Below are 19,099 nucleotides of genomic sequence, written 5' to 3'. Positions count from 1 at the left end.
AAGTTGAGACAATAATGCATTTGCTTCAATTAGCCATGCGCTCCATGCATGCGCTTATGTGTTGTCGTGGACGTGGCGATTTTTGTTTATATAACTGTTCATAAATACATGTACGTGTTGTACGATCGCCTTATCATTGACAAATGATTTATTATATTTAAATATTATAACATCTGATTTGGCGCTTATATTATAATATGGTAACATATAAATTAATAATGCAACAACAAGCAATGCATATTTTGTATTTTCTTCTTTAAGGCAGTTCTTTTGCTCTATTTTCAATATCATTCCGTACTTGGTGGGGCACACCAAGTTCATTTTACAAATTAATGTGTTTTCATTTCATTTCATATATATATATACAATATTGTTTTGTTTTTCTAATTTAATTAGCAAAACAAAAATAAAGAAAACGGAACTAAATTAAAAGAAAAAATCACATATCAGCAGATTCAAAACCAATTAAGTCATAATTAAAAATAAAGCAAAAAATTAACTCCACATAATCGCGTATATTTCAACATACACAACAAAGCTCTCTCCGATGGTAAATTCTCTGGATGCTGTGGGACCAAAATGTGTCAACGTAGAAATATGTGTGATGGCTGTTACGTTGCACGCTTGCGCAGAATTCTCTTTTTCTTTTCTACCTAAACATTCGTTGGTCACTATAATGGATTACGCTTAACTGAATGTGGGTGTATGTATGTATTTATGAAGGTATTCTTTTGTAGTGCTAAACTTAAAGAATCATTGTTTGTGGATCCTCTATGAAGTCGCGGAAGTATTGCAGCCATTTGGCAGCAACAGCGCCATCCACTGTCCTATGATCCGCACTTAAAGTAACGTTCATTACACTGACTTCGCGGAAACTGCAAGCACAAATTAAAACACATTACACATAATTAAACTGGTTTTCTAATAAACAGTGCTAGCATATAGTTACCCTTTAAGGCTATCGGGGTCGAGTATCAACTTCTTCGTTGTGGCGCCAATTGCCAAAATGCAGGATTGTGGCGGATTTATGACGGCACAGAATTGTGAAACGCCTAAAAAAAATTTTTTTTCATAATTAATAAAAATAATTGCAAGCAAATATGTTTTTTGCATATTCTAATGCTTTGAATACGCACCCATCATGCCGAGATTGGATACACAAACGGTACCACCCTGGAATTCCTGAGGCTTCAATTTATTTTCTCTGGCCTTGGCAGCTAATGACTTGGTGTCTTTTGATATATCAATTACACCTTTGCGGTCGGCGCCGAAAACAATTGGCGTAATTAAGCCGGTATCAGTGGAGACGGCCATTGATACATCGACATTGTCGAATCTATGTGTTAAATAAATGCAAATAGTGTTTTCACAGCTGCTGTATGTGATTGTAATTTTCATACTAGTGTTACTTACTGTCTTATCACGCTTTCCATCCAATAGGAATTGGATTCCGGCACTTTGCGGCATGCCGTGGCAGTGGCTTTAATGATAAAATCATTAACCGACACACGTACACCCTGTTTCTCATATTTCTTATTCACCTTTTCGCGTAGTTTCAGCAGCTGACACAAAAAGCAATAATTCGCATATTAAAAATTATATAACAAAAAAAATAATTATGTCACATACATTGTCCATTTGACATTCCATGGTCACATAATAGTGCGGTATTTGCTGTTTCGACTCCTTTAGACGCTTCGCAATCACGCCGCGCACATTTGAAACCGGTATATCGATGTAGCCTCCCTGGGGTGCAGCCGGTGCTGCATGTGCGCCGACCGCTGGTCCGGCTGCTGCCATGCCTGCAAGATCACTAGATTTTATTGAGCCATAGATGCCACTGCCTTTACCTGCATGCGGGATGTACAAAAATAAAAGCCAATTAGTAAGCAAACAAGAAGTGTATTAGATTTTAACAAAGGGATGTATAGAACGAAACCTTGCAATCGTAGACTCTGTGCTTCGGCCAGTTTTTTTGCCATTGGACTGGCGTACACACGTTCGCCGCGTTGCTCAACGGCTGTCATGGGCTTACCACCGACAGGTGCGGCGGCCACAGGTGCTGGTGCAGCAACTGGTGCTGGTGGTGGCGGTGCTACTGGTGCAGCTGCTGCTGGTGGTGGTGCTGCTGCAGCTGGTTTTGCCACTGCTGGTGCATCGTCAACAAAGTCCTTGAATGCTGCCACATCTTCTTGATTTTGCACAATAATGCAAACCAATTTACCGATGGCTACATCTTTGGTACCAGCTTGTACGACAATTTTGGCCAAGTAGCCCTCCTCTGGTGTTTCGAAGCCCATAGTTGCCTTATCAGTTTCGATTTCAGCCAACAGATCACCTGCAAATATTGAAAATGGTAACGCTGACATTTCAAAACGTTTCACATACTTTATTTACCTTCGTTCAATTTGTCGCCCTCTTTCTTCTCCCAACTAATAATGGTACCCTGTTCCATAGTGGGCGATAGCGCCGGTAGTGGCACTTTGATGTGCGACGGCAGGTCGGCGTAGTTGCGCGCAAAATTCGTACTCCACATACCCAACGGCTTTGTAACGGTGGCAACATGGTTCTTCGGTGCAAGTCTAGATGCGAATAAATTTATGTTTATTGCAATAAATACGATATTGGTAGTCTTATAAGAAAATGTGATTGGGAAAAAGAACATCAGTTCCTCATTTATAAATTCTATTATATATTAACTATTGTATATAATAAAGTAAGGGGAACACTTAAAATGCCGACCCATCAAAATACAGACACGATATTATATTTTCTAAAAATATTTGCAAAATGAAGTTGTGAAGCCGTGGATGGGATTTTAAATGCAGAACGATTATAAGTTAAAACATCTCTGTAATTTTAAATTACTTATAAAATGATAAAAATAATAATAATAAACGTTAGCTTCGGTGAAGCCGACTTATAAAACGATAAAAAAATAATAATAATAAACGTGAACTTCGGCTTCACCGAAGCTATAATAACCTTCGCACTTTCTATAGCAAAAAACAAAGAGTATAAAAAAAATCTATATCTTGATTTTGATCGGTCGGTTTGTATGACAGCTATGTACATATATGCTGTAGTAGTCCGATCTACGACATAAATTTTTCCGTTGCCTAACTATATACTATTGTCGTCCGGTTTCAACAAATGAGCAGATTCTTTGGGAGAAATGGATGTGCGCAAAATACCGACAGACGGACATGGCTAATTCGACTCAACTCGTCACGCTAATCACTTATACACATATATATTACGGTGTCTCCGACGTTTCCATTTGGGTGCTATAATCTTCGTGGTATATTGTTCAGGGTATAATAACAGTAGAGTACATATGGTAGTATTTATAATTAACATTTTAGAAATTCACACTGAGGTGTGTGTCACTGTTACGAGTGCAACTAAACCAATTCAAATAAATGTTTATATCATAAGAACTGTTTAAAAGTCAGTATGTTCATCTACATATACTTGTACACACACTTGTAAATATATGCACAAAAAGTATACTATTAACGTAGAAAACGGTCGAGTATGCCATTATCAGTAGCATATCGTGACGACATCAATTAATAGCAATGAACCAGCTTAAGCACCTCATCCCACCGCCTGCCAACTAGATTGTAAATAAGTATATTTCTTTTTCAATCAATTTTGGAAACTCAATATAATAACTAATTCCTTTCATTTACGCTAATGTCAATTTGTATTTGACATTCTCTACATTTTTTCGGTTTTTGCAATCAGCATAAATCATCAGACGAGGTTACACAATCAGCTTTCTAACCTTAAAACGTCATCAGAGCATCACCAACTCCGTTTGATATTATAAATGAGACGCACCTGAGTGTCTGTAGCTTCCTTGCCGTTTGTGCGCCCATAACACGTACGGCTTCACGTACTGGTCTTGCTCGTGCCAGCGCTGTTCCACGCAGTATTATGAGTTCGTTGCGTGCTGCAATTGTCCTCAACATCTTGACGCACTAAAGTAACACGCAAACAAATTATTGAACAACTATCGAATTAAATCAATTTTAATGAAATACAACTAAAATGTTTCTACAATTTTTAGCCGCACAAATTCGTTGCAAAAATACTGCCCACCTTGTTAAAAGAGACAGTTTTTTAGATAGAAATTAATATAGTGATAATTGCGCTACACACACCAACCTTTCTAGGAAGGTTACATACACACCGCAAATCAAATCGAACTGAATTTCAAGAATGAAAAGAGAAACGTCAAATTACAAAATTTATCAGCAGAGGTGGTAAATAGAGTTGCCAATAATTTTCATGTCAAATGACATTGAAGGAACACTGTTGTAATCAGGCGTATCGAAGCCTATTGCATACATATCATTAGAACTTTAATTAACAAAATTAAATTAGTTTATTGAATAATATAAAATATATACAAATATATATAATATAAAAATAATGAAAATGCAAACCTTATAAACTATAATAAGCTGCCAAAATTTTTTTCGCTTGCCAAAGTAATATGATTTAACTTGTTTTTATATCCCTTAGCCTTAATGGTATTATATGTGTAAATTCATCTCTTATATAAAGAAAAGAAAGACAGTTCTTCAAAATTATAGCAAAAATATTGGATTAAAATTAATTTTTTATGGCAATAATTAAAGAAAACCAAAAAAAACCTTTTAAACAAAAACTATTAACTGCGCGCATAAAACCTAAGAACCAGACTACTTAATTTTCTGTTATCACACACATAGAGATAAAGTGTACCTTGCGAGCGTATGGCTGGTAGTTACTTTCCATTATATGTATATAAGTTTAAGGCCATTTGTTATCATCGTGTTTCAGACAAATACACATACATATGTATGTATAAATTGAAATCAAAATTAAATCTTGGAAACCACGCGACAAATGACTTTCAAAAGTTTTTGATAAATAAACAAACAGACTCCTGATTAACACATATTATAATATAATGTAATAAAAATTGCTAATTTAGTGAAATAATTTAAGACTATAACTTATCACTACGATCAAGAATTCATGTACGTAATTAAGTCCCATTGTTCTATAAATACATTTTAAAATTTAAAAGCCCGTTGCAGAAGCAATGGGCCTTTATAGGGACAATTTTGGTATATTTAAGTGAGGCTTTAATGAGAGCATTTCAATTCGTTGTATAAACTGCCCTCTTTTTATACATTTACAATAATAACCGCACACTTTTTATTCTTTAATTAATTAAGATATAGATAAATCAGTATACCAGAAATATAATAGCCACCGACTTAATATCAGTTATCGATTCTCCGTATATATTGTGTTTTTGTAGACATCGTCAACAAGGAAATACCGTCATAGCACTCTTATGTATTTTCCGCACATTTTTGTGCTTCGTTTTTGTTGTTGTTTTGTTTCGCTTTACCGCTGGTTGGAGGTTTCGGTTTTCTGCCGAAAGAAAAATTTCCACTTTGTTTAGATACCACGGGCAGCAAATTCTCAGCTGTGCGGGTACTGCAAATAATGCGATTGTTATTAATTTTGTTTTATATTTAATATATATATATGTATATATCTTTTTTAAACTTACACTGTCTTTAAAACCGCTAATTTAGGGATATTTTTGGTGAATTTCTTTTCTCCGGAAGCCTCTAAGGCCGCCAATTCTTCGGGGTGAGATTTTCTTTTATGAGTACGACAATTTGAGCCATTGGCAAAGGTTTTGTCACAGAAGTCACATAAATATGGTTTTAATCCACTGTGAAGTATTAAGTGAGTTTTTAAAGTTTTCGCACGTTTGAATTCGCGCCCACAATAATCGCATTTGTGACGCATATGACGATTCAAGGTTAAACGTGAATTCAATTCTAAACCACATTCGCTGCATATATGTTTATGAGAGCTGTGCATCTCCATATGTTTCTGTAAATATTCTGCATATTATCTTATGTATACTCTCTAATGTTTGCATTACGTACCTTCAAACGTGATTGATTTTTAAATCCTTTCTTACAAATTTCACATTCATAAGGTGCATAGTCGGTATGTATAAGCATATGCTCTCGCAAAGTGGTTTCCGTGCGTGTACACTCACCACACTCTTCACAAATGAACGGACGTATATCTTCATGCACAAACTTTATATGTCGGAACACATAATCCTTAGTTTGAAATTTTCTATCACATTGTGGACATGGAAATATACGCTTTTCCGTTAAAGGTCGATGAATTTTTATATGACGATTCAATTTGAATTTATATTTGAAAGACCTCGAACATTGTGGACAGGAAAAACAAGTATCTCTTTCTATGACAATACCGTGTTTTTTCTTCATATGTATACCATAATTGCTACTTCTTTTGAAATGTAGTGAGCATTCGTCACAGAAGTATTTGTCCGATTTTGATTCCTCATCCAAAGAATTCGGTTGCTTTTTTATCCGATTAAGTTTTTTGCATTCTTTTTCATTTTGTTCAGATTCACTGTCATCTATACTATTGTTAAAGGAATTATTACTCTTTACATCAATAGTAGAATTCTCAATCACATCACCAATTGGATCTTGAAATTCACTGTTATATTCGCCTTCATTAAGAAGTATGCCACTCTGTAACTCGTCCGATATTATTTCACTCTTTACAATATTATCCAAGGAGTTGTGTATAACTATTTCTGGTGCATCGGCAACAAAGATATTTTCAATAGATGATTTTGTATCCGACATATTGAACATAACGAACTCATACTGGACTAAATTATATTTATCTCGTATTACTCGAAAATCTTTAGCTTTTCTGTGGTCAGAACTTTGTATTTCGTTGTACATACTCTGTACTTTGTTAACTTGTTTTGTGAATTTTGACAAGGAGGAAACCAACGAGAAGCATTGCACACAAAGCCAATGTGGTAAATCTTCATTTCGCTGTATCTAAACAAAATATAACAAATACAGAAAATATTTTAATACAATTTAATTATGTATATAGTTACATGAACTTTAAAAAACTCCGCTATGAAATGTATAAGCGTAGCGTTTGTGTGAACTGAAGTTTGGTTTTGTTCGGGATATATATTAATATTTCGTACATCGTCTTTAGTACAGAGTCGGCACCAAAACTGCCATTCGGCATCGGCAAGGTTACTTCTGCAATCTTCAAATTTGTTAGACATATTAGAATATTTATTAAAAAATTTAAATAATAAATATTAAAGTTGCTTGTATTTTTTTATAACAAATATATGATATATGTACAAATGTTTTGACAATTTTGATTTGATAACTTCAATGTTGTAGTTTGGAAGCTTAGAGAAACGGGAATAAAAAAATCCCCATAAAGAAAAAGGTACTAGTTTTTTTTACAACACCTAATGGAAATTGGTATGAAATAAAAATATGTTTGATAACATGTTAATAAAAAATTATGGGAATTCATATTTTTATGTATATTATTTGGAAAACAGGTTGAAACTCACTCATAACAAAAAACACAAAATAAAAAATATATAAACTAAAACTTGAATTTTAAGATAAGAGTGATAGATCAAAGACTACTGACAATTATTAGATTTTGTATACAAATGTCTGTTCTAAAGAAATTGCGCCTTCGTTCAAGGATAATTATTTAAGTATTCTAAAATCTTGTAGACCGAAAACTAATATACCAATTAATAAGAGTAGTTTTCGTTACACACACTTATGTTTTATTTTCTATACATTGTTGTTTTTCATCTTTACAACTAGATGGGGGTTTCGGTTTCTTGCCGAAAGAAAAATTTCCACTTTGTTTGGATACCACGGGAAGTAGATTTTCAGCTGTGCGCGTGCTGCAATGATTACGACATTATTAACTTAGTTTTCAATCATTGTGCCAATTTGCCAACTTACACAGTCTTTAGAACCGCTAATTTAGGGATATTTTTGGTGAATTTCTTTTCTCCAGAAGCCTCTAAGGCCGCCAATTCTTCTGGATGAGATTTTCTTTTATGAGTACGACAATTTGAGCCATTGGCAAATGTTTTGTCACAGAAGTCACATGAATATGGTTTTAACCCACTGTGCAGTATTAAGTGAGTTTTTAGAGTTTTCGCACGTTTGAATTCGCGCCCACAATAATCGCATTTATGACGCATCTCATCAGAATGCACAAGCATATGACGATTCAAAGTTACACGTGAATTCAATTCTAAACCACATTCGCTACATATATGTTTATGCGAGCTGTGCATCTCCATATGTTTCTGTAAATATTCTGTATAATATCTTATGTATAGTCTCTAATGTTTTCATTACATACCTTCAAACGTGCTTGATTTTTGAATCCTTTCTTACAAATTTCACATTCAAAAGGTGCATAGTCGGTATGTATAAGCATATGCTCACGCAACGTGGTTTCCGTGCGTGTACACTCACCACACTCTTCACAAATGAACGGACGTATATCTTCATGCACAAACTTTATATGTCGGAAAACATAATCCTTAGTTTGAAATTTTCTATCACATTGTGGACATGGAAATATACGCTTCTCCGCTAAAGGTCGATGTATTTTTATATGACGATTCAATTTAAATCTAGATTTGAAAGACCTCGAACATTGCGGACAAGAAAAACAAGATGGAGGATCTCTTTCTATGTCAATACCGTGTTTTTTCTTCATATGTATACCATAATTGCTACTTCTTTTGAAATGTAGTGAGCATTCGTTACAGAAGTACTTGTCTGTTTTTGATTCTTTATCCAAAGGATTTGGTTGCTTTTTCGTCCAATTGCGTTTTTTGCATTCCTTTTCATTTTGTTCAGATTCACTGTCATCTATACTATTGTTAAAAGAACTATTACCTCTTACTTCATCAGTAGGATTTTCAATCATATCACCAATTGGATCTTGAAATTCACTGTTATATTCGCCTTCATTAAGAAGTATGCCACTCTGTAACTCGTCCGATATTATTTCACTCTTTACAATATTATCCAAGGAGTTGTGTATAACTATTTCTGGTGCATCGGCAACAAAGATATTTTCAATAGATGATTTTGTATCCGACATATTGAACATAACGAACTCATACTCAACTAAATTATATTTATCTCGTATTAGTCGAAAATCTTTAGCTTTTCTGTGGTCAGAACTTTGTATTTCGTTGTACATACTCTGTACTTTGTTAACTTGTTTTGTGAATTTTGACAAGGAGGAAACCAACGAAAAGCATTGCGTACAAAGCCAATGTGGTAAATCTTCATTTTGCTGTATCTAAACAAAATATAACAAATACAGCAATTATTTTAATACAATTTAATTATGTATATAGTTACATGAACTTTAAAAAACTCCGCTATGAAATATATAAGCGTAGCGTTTGTGTGAACTGAAGTTTGGTTTTGTTCTGGATATATATTGATATTTCGTACATCGTCTTTAGCACAGAGTCGGCACCAAAACTGCCATTCGGCGTCGGCAAGGTTACTTCTGCAATCTTCAAATGTGTTGGACATATTAGAATATTTAATATTTATTAAAAAATTAAATAATAAATATTAAAGTTGCTTGTATTTTTTTCATAACAAATATATGATATATGTACAAATGTTTTGACAATTTGGATTTGATTACTTCAATGTGTAGTTTGAAGTATAGAGAAACGGGAATAAAAACATCCCCATAATATGAAAGGTACTCATTTTAGTTTTACAACACCTATTGGAAATTTGTATGAAATAAAAATTAGTTTGATAAAATGTTAATAAAAAATTATGGGATTTTATATTTTCATGTATATTATTTGGACAACAGGTTGAAACCACATAACAAAAAACACAAAATAAAAAATATATAAACTAAAACTTGAATTGTAAGTTAAGAGGGATAGATCAAAGGCTGCTGACAACACAGCTGTTGAATACAAATGTCTGTTCTAAAGAAATCGCGCCTTTGTCCTAAGATAATTATTTGAGTATTTTAAAATCTTCCAGACTAAAAATTAATATACAATTAATTAAAGTAGTACGCAATATAACACACACTTATGTTTTATTTTCTACATATTGTTGTTTTTCATCTTTACAACTAGATGGGGGTTTCGGTTTCTTGCCCAAAGAAAAATTTCCACTTTGTTTGGATACCACGGGAAGTAGATTCTCAGCTGTGCGGGTACTGCAATGATTACGACATTATTAACTTAGTTTTCAATCGTTCCAATTTGCCAACTTACACAGTCTTTAAAACCGCTAATTTTGGGATATTTTTGGTAAATTTTTTTTCTCCGGAAGCCTCTAAGGCCGCCAATTCATCGGGATGAGATTTTCTTTTGTGAGTACGACAATTGGAACCACTAGCAAATGTTTTATCACAAAAGTCACATGAATATGGTTTTAATCCACTGTGAAGTATTAAGTGAGTTTTTAAAGTTTTTGCTCGTTTGAACTCGCGCCCACAATAATCGCATTTATGACGCATCTCATCAGAATGTACAAGCATATGACGATTCAAAGTTACACGTGAATTCAATTCTAAACCACATTCGCTGCAGATATGTTTATGTGCGCTGTGCATCTCCATATGATTCTGGAAATATTCTGTATAATATCTTATGAATACTCTTCAATGCTTGCATTACGTACCTTCAAACGCGTTTGGGTTTTAAATCCTTTTTTACAAATCTCACATTCAAAAGGTGCATAGTCGGTATGTTTAAGCATATGCTCACGCAGTGTAGTTTCCGTGTGCGTACCTTCACCGCATTCCTCGCAAATGAACGGACGAATTTCCTCATGCACAAACTTAATATGTCGAAATACATAATCTTTCGTTTGGAATTTTCGATCACATTGTGGACATGGATATATTCGCTTCTCGGCTATAGGTCGATGTATTTTTATGTGACGTTTTAAATTGAATCTAGATTTGAAAGTCCTGGAACATTGTGGACAAGAAATGCAAGTAGGAGGTGTTTCAACCCCATGTTTTTTCCTCATATGTATAACATAATTGCTACTTTTTTTGAAATGTAGTGAACATTCGTTACAAAAGTGTTTATTTATATTTGATTCCTGATCCGAAGTACTTTTACGCCTTTTCAGCCGATAGATTTTGCTATACACTTTGCTATTTACTTCTGATTTATTGTTTTTTACACTATTATTGAGGCATTCAATACTACCTATTTCGTTAGTATGATTTTCAACTGCATCACCAATGGGATCTTGGAATTCACTATTAAATTCGATGTCTTTAAGAAATATGCCACTCTGTAACTCGTCAGTTATTACTTCACTCTTTACAATACTATCCAATGATTTATGTTCAATTATTTCTGGTGCATCAGCAACAAAAATATTTTCAATAGATGGTTTCGTATCCGATATGTTAAACATAAATAACTCACACTCAAGTAAGTTATATTTCTCCCGGATAACTCGGCAATCTAGCGCTGTTCTGTAACCAATACTTTTTATTTCATCGTACATATTTTGTACTCTGTTCACCTGATTTGTGAATTTGGACAAGGCCGAAACCGATGAAAAGCATTGTGCACAAAGCCAATGTGGTAAATCTTCGTTCTGTCGTATCTAAATAAAATATAAAAACACATCAGATGTTTGAATAAAAAATTATAATGAAAATAGTTACATGAACTTTAAAAAACTTCGCTATAAAATCTATAAGAGTGGAGTTTGTGGGCAATTCAGTTTGGTTCTGTTCTGGGTATATATTGATATTTCGTACATCTTCCTTAGCACAGAGTCTGCACCAAAACTGCCATTCGGCATCAGGAAAGTAGCCGCTGCAATCTTCAAAAGTATTTGACATGATCACTTAATTAATTTTAGTTATTGTGTTTATAAAAAGTAAAACATGTTATAGATCACAATGTAATAAAAATTGTGTTTTGTTGGTGAACGAATTATGAAAATGATAGAACGATGTTGATTTTATCCATGATTTTGATGTATGTAAATAAGTTTGACACTTAGGTTTTGATTAACTCAATGTTGTATTTAGTACTACATAAAAACGGGAATAAAAAATCCCATTAATGACAAAGTAACTGAATTTGTATTATATCGTCACCAATTTATTTAATTTAACACAAGAATTATTTTTATACAATTTAAAGAAAATTCAAAAAATTATTATTATTGCTTGTGATGCAGATGGAATATTACAAAAGAAAATTAGTGTAAATATCTTAATAACAAATTTTATATATTTTTTAATACATATTTGTGCCTACCATTCGATTCTCGATTAAATTTGATTACATCAAGCCGAAATTGTAGGATTAGTAGAGTAACATAACTGATTTTATTTATTTTCGACTCATTATGCAATCAGCTGTTATATTATAAGGGTAACTTTCGCTTTTGGGAAGCATTTTTATAAATCATGAATGTCTTCGATGTTCACTGTGAGCATTGTATAAATTGTAGATTTAACAATGATTGTGAGTTATAGTTCAAAGCAAGAATGATTGAAAATATCATTATTCTTGGTTCAGGGGTACAAATACCTTCATTTTGGTTTGTGTGTCCACCTCTATCCTGGAAAATATTTCTTTGAAGTAACCCAATAATAACTCACAAAATTTAGTATGTAGTTTAATCAAAGCAGCAAGTATATTTGGTTATGTAGTATCGAAATTGAATGAACAGTTTGCGGTTCTTCAACCAACAAACATACATACTTATTAAGTTCAAGTAAAATTAATGATTATGCGAACAAAAAAATGTTTAGAAATAGACTTCACAATGTATTGGCTTAGTAATTCATAAGTTTCTTCCCATATTTTTTGAGATATATTTAACTCATGGTGTTAACCTAATAAAATGAAAAAATTAGAAATTAACACAAAGTAAATATCAGAATGAATACCATTACTTACAATATCATCAATCTTTAGAATGGAGCGCACTGTTTCTGTAGACAAAGAAATTGCCGAAATACTGACCAACAGTGGTTGTAACACATTCTCAGCCAGAATATCGGTGATAGCACCCTTGCGCACATTAATACCAGCAGTCTTTTCACCTTGCGCATGGCGATTTCTCAACTCAGTTACAGTTGCAATCGGATTAAGACCAGCATTCTCAGCTAAAGTTGATGGTATAACCTCTAGTGCATCAGCAAATGCACGGAAGCAGTAAGCGTCAACACCTTCAACAGTTTGTGCATAGGCAGCCAATTGTAAAGCCATTTCTATTTCTGGTGCACCACCGCCAACAATTTGTGCACGCTTCTTGACCAAACAACGCACGACGCAAAGTGCATCATGCAATGAACGTGCTGCTTCCTCAAGCACTAATTTGTTGGAACCACGACACACAATTGATACCGTGCGTCCCGGATTTTGTATGCCGGTAATTTTTACGAATTTCGTAGTACCACTTGGCACTTCCTCGACTAAATCAGCGTTTATCAGATTTTCAGCAACAAAATGGTCCAACGATGCAATAGGACGGCAATTTAGTGTCTTGCAGACAAATTCAATGTCTTCACGCTCAACATCCTTGACTACAAGGCACTTGATTTTGTCCAAGAAATGTTGCGCCAAATCAGAAACCGCATCTCTGTAAATAGGCACATAGATTCAAAGCTAGGATTACCGTTCATATAAATTGTCTTCATATTACATACCTTAAGATTGATTTCTGTACCAAAAGTACGTTGCAACCGGCTTTTTTGATTTGCTTTACAATGTTTAAAATGTATGCACGCTCCTCTTTCAATACACGATCCATGGCAGCATAATCTGACACGATAACATTGTGATCCATCTGGAAATATATATATATATTTATTTATTCATTATTATGAGAGCATATTATTTGTAATTTAATTAAGGCTTACGTCAGTTTTTGGTGCCGAAATGCAGAATTGTATCAAGCCAATTTTTGCTTTTTCAATGCGCTTTGGTGCATTTGTACCAGCCGAACGCGAAGTAAACACCAAACCCTCAATTAATTCGGTATCCTCGACGGTGCCTCCAAGACTGCGGATAACTTTAATATTTTTCAAATCAACAGCTCCCTCTTTTCCTGGTTCTGTTACCTTTAGTACAGCATCCACAGCGAGGGGGGCCAATAGATTGCTCTGTTGAGAAACTACTTTGGAATTCAATGAAGTTGATGCACTCTTAATGAGTGTATCTCTATCGGTTAACTCGATTGGTGTAGACATATCAGTAAGAATTTCGATAGCTTTGTTTGCACAACGTTGGAACGAATCGGAAATTGCAGTAGGATGAATACCCTTATGCAATAACTTTTCACAAGCTTCCAATAAAGCACCAGCTATGACAACCACAGAAGTTGTACCGTCACCGGCCTCAACATCTTGAGCACGTGATAGTTCTACTAACATTTTTGCAGCCGGATGGAGTACATTCATCTGTTTTAGAATGGTAGCACCGTCATTTGTGATCGATACTTCTCCATTGCCGGCTTGAATCATTTTGTCCATACCGCGCGGACCTAAGCTGGTGCGAATAGCATCCGAAACGGCTAAAAAGAAAACAAATATTTGTCGGTATTACAATGAGTAATGATATTGAAGAATGACGTCACTAGAAACTGAATATGAAACATTTCATATATATTTTATTTATAGGCATATTTTCTTGATTTTCCTTCTTTTCAAATGCGTTTGGTATGAATCACTTTCGACACACACCCTATTTTAGAAAACTAAAAAAAAAAAAGGAATTTTCTAGACATCTGTGCTACGGTGCTATGACGCCGCCATTGCATTTTTTGTTGCTCATCAAACAACTGGTATAATTTTAATATAAATACATAAGTTCTATACACATTTTCTTAAAAATTTTCATATCATTTCTGCTGTTGATTGTAAAATAAATTAATCTTTACGAAATCAACTAAGATTTTTCAATTTTCTAACCTTTTGCTGCCTGAATATTTGATAGACGCACATCAGCCGGTTTCGATTTATCTTTAAAGGCTTGACCTTTTGGTTTAACCGGAACGAAGTTTGCTTTCGGAGCCATTGTTCTTTTGGCTATATGATTTTGATCACTTTTTAATTGATTAATAAATTTCTATTTACGATTTTCACGGATTAAAATCACTAGCGAACACCGAACAAAAATTCAACACAGAAAAGAACCTGATTGGACTTTTTCACTTTTTCACGGTTGATTGTATTTTTGACAGCGTAACTGTCAGTAAAGAAAATGTAACCGGAGTTTTATTTTTATTCTATATATTTAAAATATAAATATTATCGAATACATATTTTAAACAATTTCATAAATTTATTAATGTAGACATTAAAAGAAATTATGTTTGGATATGTATATATATATATTAATGTAGGCATTAAAAGAAATTATGTTTGGATATGTATATATATATATATATATATATATATACAAAACTATTACACAATTTAAATCAGCTTGAAACCTAAAAACCGATTACAGTCAGGTGCTCTCTAAACGTAATAGATTTCTTTTACTTTAGGTCATTGTGCAACTCTGTACACACATGTCAAATAGTACTTTATTTCTTTTCTTGCTGTCTTCTCACCGATATAATCAGAATATTCGTTCTTTCGTGGGAAAAACAAATTAATTCATGTATAAAATTTTCATTGAAATACAAGGATCAAGCACATGACAACCAGAAACTAATACGCGCATTGCATTTGCCTCAATCTACTGAATTTCGAAGTAACTGGTATCGGAATTGTTGAGTAAGAAAACAGAGGTAAATATGTATGCAAGCATGCATTCTTTCCGTCCAGTACACCGGTTCCGTCTTGCTTTTGTTGCCAAAAGAAAAATCGATTACCATCTTTTGTTTTTATGATCTTGGGCGCGATGTTGAAATAAAAAAATTAGCACTAACATGATTACCAGTTTCTTATCTACACACACCATACTGATGTAACGTCAAGGTGCGAATGCGCTAAGTGCGTTACGAACTGTTATTTTGCAAGTGAATTCATTATTATTATATTATAAAATTCAAATATATTTTGTATGTTTTAGATAAAACATTATTGGTTATTCAAGACGTAAACCGGTACAAAATAATAAAATAAAATATGATGGCATATCGTTACGGTTCTATAAGTTTAACGCGATGGCAATTGGCTTTGCTGATCGGCACACCCGTCGCAATTGGATTGGGTGTCTACATTTACCGGAAATCTGTAGAAGAAAAGAAACCAATTGGCGATAACGATGCGGCTGATCGTAAGAAGGGACTATCCGTCAAGGACAAGCAACAAACCCTATCTATTGATGGCACTAGCGAAGATAAGGAATTAGAACGAAAGAAAAAGAATGCCGAGCTGGAAAGTGAAAAGTTGTCACCTCTAAAGGAAGCCACCATGTACAAAAATGAAGGCAACGTTTGCTATCGTAATGGCAAGTACGACGAAGCAATCTCATTCTACGATAAAGCCATAGATAAATGTCCAATTGAAAATCGTACTGACCTTGCAATATTTTATCAAAACCGTGCTGCCTCGTATGAAATGTTAAAAAAATGGAATCATGTTAAAGAGGATTGCTCGCGTTCACTTGAATTTAATCCTCAATATGCAAAGGCATATTATAGACGCGCTAAAGCACACGAAGCCACAAATGATTTGATGGAATGTTTAGATGATGTGACAGCGACCTGTATATTGGAAATGTTCCAAAATAACAGTACAATAATGTATGCAGATCGTATACTAAAACAAACTGGTCGTGAGGATACTGAGCGCGGTCTAAAAGAACATATACCGGTGTTGCCATCAAAGAACTTTATTCAAACTTATTTGCGTTCATTTGTGGCGGATCCACTTGTAAGCATAACAATTCCCGACGCAAAGGAAGGAATGGAGTTGAAAGGATTTGCGCGCGCCAAAAAAGCTTTAGACGAAGTGAAATATGAAGATGTGATTTCAGCTTGTACAGAAGAAATCGAAACATCCGAATCTGAATCACAATATAAAAGTGAAGCCTTACTATTACGGGGCACATTTTATCTGCTCTCGGGTGGCTTCAATGCAGCCCAGCAAGATTTTGATGCTGTGATAAATAACGGTACTTAAAAACAAACATTTCTTTAATTTATGGTTGAATATTTCATATATATATATATATTTTTTTTTTTACCGTAGCCGATGCTGGTGTTGCGTTACGTGCAACTGCTCTTATTAAACGTGCCTCGTTATACATACAGAAGGAAGAGAAGGATTTGGGCTTAGCTGATTTCGATGCTGCCGCCAAATTGCAACCTGATAATCCAGATATTTATCATCAACGTGCACAAATTTATATACTGCTCGATCAGTTACCAGAAGCATTAAGTGAGTTTGAAAAGGTAGTGAAGCTATCACCAAATCACGCAATGGCCTACATACAGAAATGTTACGCCGAATATCGTATGGCATTGTTGTCACAGGATCAAATGCGTCTTATGATCGTAATGAATGAATTCAAGAATGCCATTGAGAAATTCCCCGACTGTATTGAATGTTATAGTCTGATGGCACAAGTTTTGGCTGATCAACAACAATTCCAACAAGCTGATCAATTTTATGAGAAAGCCTTAAAGGTAGCACCAGAAAATGCATCGCTCTATGTACATCGTGGCGTAATGCTACTGCAATGGAAGGGTGACATCGACAAAGCGATTGCATTAATTAATCAAGCATTAGATGTGGACAATAAATGTTTGTTGGCTTATGAGACTCTCGGCACTATTGAAGTGCAACGTGCAAATCTAAATCGTGCTGTGGAACTTTTCGAAAAAGCAATTAAACTATCAAAGAGCAAATCAGAAATGGGTCATTTGTATGCTTTGCGTAATGCGGCGGTTGCTCAATTAAATGTTACACGCAAACTGGGTATTGATATGTCAAAAATATCAGCGTTAGCGCAGCAAGGAATGATGCCGGCAGGTGTTTAAATAACATAGTGTAAAAATGGATACCTAAGATACTTACAAAGTAACTACTTACTAAGATACTTAGAAGTAGTACTTACAAAGTAGATGTTTAAGGCAACTTTCTTGCAATATAGCTAACTAAACATAAAATAGTTTTTAATGGGTTAAGATGAAAACAAACTGCAGCAAGCATGTCTCCGTGCATTTCTCCTCCTGAAAGCGAAACAGTGGAACAAAAAGTATAATCATTGCCATATTTAAAGTTGAGTATATACATTTTCATAAAGTGTTAATGCTTTATATTGTTTTTTATATTTTAACTTTAAATATTCGCAAAGGATTGACACTGTTCTAATATGCGACATAAACGCATATGCGTTATACTATAAGAAATATGTATGTAGCAATCACAAACTGCTCGATACAGCTATTTTATAAAATTATAGCTATTTTGTTGTGTGGCATTGGCCTTGTTAATTGATCGAAAGACATTATTATTTTAATTTTTATTATAATAAAATTTTTTGTTTTGTCCATTCAGGACATCTTGTGTACATTCAGAAATAAATTACCCCATTACCTATGTACGCTTAGATCATTGTTATTGATACAAATAAATTTCGTGCTAATGCATTAGCACATTACTTCAGTTTCTAAAAAGAAAGTCTTCTCTTAAATTTGATTTAATTACAAACAATTTTGCATAAATTAATGGAAATTTTCCTTGTGCAGGTAAGTTGATGCTATGGTTAAAGAAGTACTTATTTATACCAAGTTAAATAAAAACACTTTGCTTCTAAGTCTAATACGAAATGCTTAAATCACACAAACTACGCATAATCTCAAAGTTCCTTGATATTTTCGGCAAATCGACATATCCTTTTTTTAAACATATATGTTTCCGTTGTTACATAAATCAGAGAACGTATATCATATGTATGATGTACGTTCTCTGCATAAATTTACATATTGAAATTTGTATCCGGTTACTTAAGATTTTCTAAAGACGAATACTGAAAGCTTATGCATATTTACAGAATCCCCTATGCAGTATGATTACAAAAATCTCCGTTAATACCATTTTATGGTTTGACAATATGTAAGTTATTTGTTTAATGTACTATACCACTGCTTATTATTAATTTGTTTTTGCTGATTTATGTAATAGAATAAAAATTACATGACACTTATTCGCGTTCGCTTTTACAAAA

At 33.9% G+C, this 19,099-nt stretch overlaps 6 protein-coding genes and 1 long non-coding RNA gene across 16 annotated transcripts; 2 read left to right on the top strand and 5 right to left on the bottom strand.

The window, feature by feature from the left end:
* Nucleotides 1–115: 115 nt before the first annotated feature.
* muc (dihydrolipoamide S-acetyltransferase muc) lies at nucleotides 116–4,262 on the bottom strand. Of its 5 annotated transcripts, none has more exons than XM_036366952.2 (9): nucleotides 4,174–4,262; nucleotides 3,847–3,986; nucleotides 2,398–2,582; nucleotides 1,940–2,338; nucleotides 1,630–1,850; nucleotides 1,414–1,562; nucleotides 1,137–1,336; nucleotides 950–1,052; nucleotides 116–875 (listed from the first exon to the last, which is right to left on the bottom strand). In XM_036366952.2, the coding sequence occupies exons 2-9, from the start codon at nucleotides 3,975–3,977 to the stop codon at nucleotides 746–748; spliced, it is 1,518 nt and encodes a 505-aa protein (XP_036222845.1). In that variant the 5' UTR covers nucleotides 3,978–3,986; nucleotides 4,174–4,262; the 3' UTR covers nucleotides 116–745. The 5 variants fall into 5 exon arrangements, with proteins under 5 accessions (XP_036222845.1, XP_036222846.1, XP_036222848.1 ...); XM_036366953.2 differs by having other exon boundaries at nucleotides 1,630–1,802; nucleotides 4,108–4,253; XM_036366955.2 differs by having other exon boundaries at nucleotides 2,036–2,338; nucleotides 4,108–4,253.
* On the top strand, nucleotides 3,411–4,074 carry LOC118681622 (uncharacterized). Its single transcript, XR_004977364.2, has 2 exons — nucleotides 3,411–3,626; nucleotides 3,751–4,074. It is a non-coding gene; the product is annotated as an uncharacterized lncRNA (long non-coding RNA).
* A 675-nt stretch (nucleotides 4,263–4,937) lies between the features above and the next one.
* On the bottom strand, nucleotides 4,938–7,253 carry LOC106616729 (zinc finger protein weckle). Of its 2 annotated transcripts, none has more exons than XM_036366946.2 (4): nucleotides 6,980–7,253; nucleotides 5,967–6,917; nucleotides 5,579–5,910; nucleotides 4,938–5,502 (listed from the first exon to the last, which is right to left on the bottom strand). In XM_036366946.2, the coding sequence occupies exons 1-4, from the start codon at nucleotides 7,157–7,159 to the stop codon at nucleotides 5,355–5,357; spliced, it is 1,611 nt and encodes a 536-aa protein (XP_036222839.2). In that variant the 5' UTR covers nucleotides 7,160–7,253; the 3' UTR covers nucleotides 4,938–5,354. The 2 variants fall into 2 exon arrangements, with proteins under 2 accessions (XP_036222839.2, XP_036222840.2); XM_036366947.2 differs by having other exon boundaries at nucleotides 7,076–7,253.
* Nucleotides 7,016–9,628, bottom strand: LOC138855557 (zinc finger protein weckle-like). 2 transcript variants are annotated; one of them, XM_070107578.1, is made up of 5 exons: nucleotides 9,303–9,628; nucleotides 8,284–9,240; nucleotides 7,875–8,227; nucleotides 7,684–7,813; nucleotides 7,016–7,140 (listed from the first exon to the last, which is right to left on the bottom strand). In XM_070107578.1, the coding sequence occupies exons 1-4, from the start codon at nucleotides 9,480–9,482 to the stop codon at nucleotides 7,684–7,686; spliced, it is 1,620 nt and encodes a 539-aa protein (XP_069963679.1). In that variant the 5' UTR covers nucleotides 9,483–9,628; the 3' UTR covers nucleotides 7,016–7,140. The 2 variants fall into 2 exon arrangements, with proteins under 2 accessions (XP_069963679.1, XP_069963678.1); XM_070107577.1 differs by lacking the exon at nucleotides 7,016–7,140 and having other exon boundaries at nucleotides 7,668–7,813.
* LOC106616754 (zinc finger protein weckle) lies at nucleotides 9,329–11,940 on the bottom strand. 3 transcript variants are annotated; one of them, XM_070107580.1, is made up of 5 exons: nucleotides 11,617–11,939; nucleotides 10,608–11,555; nucleotides 10,199–10,551; nucleotides 10,011–10,140; nucleotides 9,329–9,463 (listed from the first exon to the last, which is right to left on the bottom strand). In XM_070107580.1, the coding sequence occupies exons 1-4, from the start codon at nucleotides 11,794–11,796 to the stop codon at nucleotides 10,011–10,013; spliced, it is 1,611 nt and encodes a 536-aa protein (XP_069963681.1). In that variant the 5' UTR covers nucleotides 11,797–11,939; the 3' UTR covers nucleotides 9,329–9,463. The 3 variants fall into 3 exon arrangements, with proteins under 3 accessions (XP_069963681.1, XP_014089080.1, XP_069963680.1); XM_014233605.3 differs by lacking the exon at nucleotides 9,329–9,463 and having other exon boundaries at nucleotides 9,983–10,140; nucleotides 11,713–11,940; XM_070107579.1 differs by lacking the exon at nucleotides 9,329–9,463 and having other exon boundaries at nucleotides 9,983–10,140.
* Nucleotides 11,941–12,571: 631 nt separating this feature from the next.
* Nucleotides 12,572–15,141, bottom strand: CCT4 (chaperonin containing TCP1 subunit 4). Its single transcript, XM_014233606.3, has 5 exons — nucleotides 14,884–15,141; nucleotides 13,834–14,486; nucleotides 13,621–13,760; nucleotides 12,869–13,553; nucleotides 12,572–12,804 (listed from the first exon to the last, which is right to left on the bottom strand). The coding sequence occupies exons 1-5, from the start codon at nucleotides 14,987–14,989 to the stop codon at nucleotides 12,787–12,789; spliced, it is 1,602 nt and encodes a 533-aa protein (XP_014089081.2). The 5' UTR covers nucleotides 14,990–15,141; the 3' UTR covers nucleotides 12,572–12,786.
* A 360-nt stretch (nucleotides 15,142–15,501) lies between these two features.
* On the top strand, nucleotides 15,502–18,552 carry Tom70 (translocase of outer membrane 70). Of its 2 annotated transcripts, none has more exons than XM_014233600.3 (3): nucleotides 15,502–15,710; nucleotides 15,995–17,041; nucleotides 17,119–18,552. In XM_014233600.3, the coding sequence occupies exons 2-3, from the start codon at nucleotides 16,051–16,053 to the stop codon at nucleotides 17,907–17,909; spliced, it is 1,782 nt and encodes a 593-aa protein (XP_014089075.1). In that variant the 5' UTR covers nucleotides 15,502–15,710; nucleotides 15,995–16,050; the 3' UTR covers nucleotides 17,910–18,552. The 2 variants fall into 2 exon arrangements, with proteins under 2 accessions (XP_014089075.1, XP_014089076.1); XM_014233601.3 differs by lacking the exon at nucleotides 15,502–15,710 and adding an exon at nucleotides 15,735–15,900.
* Nucleotides 18,553–19,099: the final 547 nt, after the last annotated feature.

This window comes from Bactrocera oleae, chromosome 3 (assembly GCF_042242935.1).
Source record: "Bactrocera oleae isolate idBacOlea1 chromosome 3, idBacOlea1, whole genome shotgun sequence".
Lineage (NCBI taxonomy): Eukaryota > Metazoa > Arthropoda > Insecta > Diptera > Tephritidae > Bactrocera > Bactrocera oleae.
Note: the sequence above shows the minus strand (reverse complement) of the source record. Positions and strands in the feature narration are given on the sequence as shown.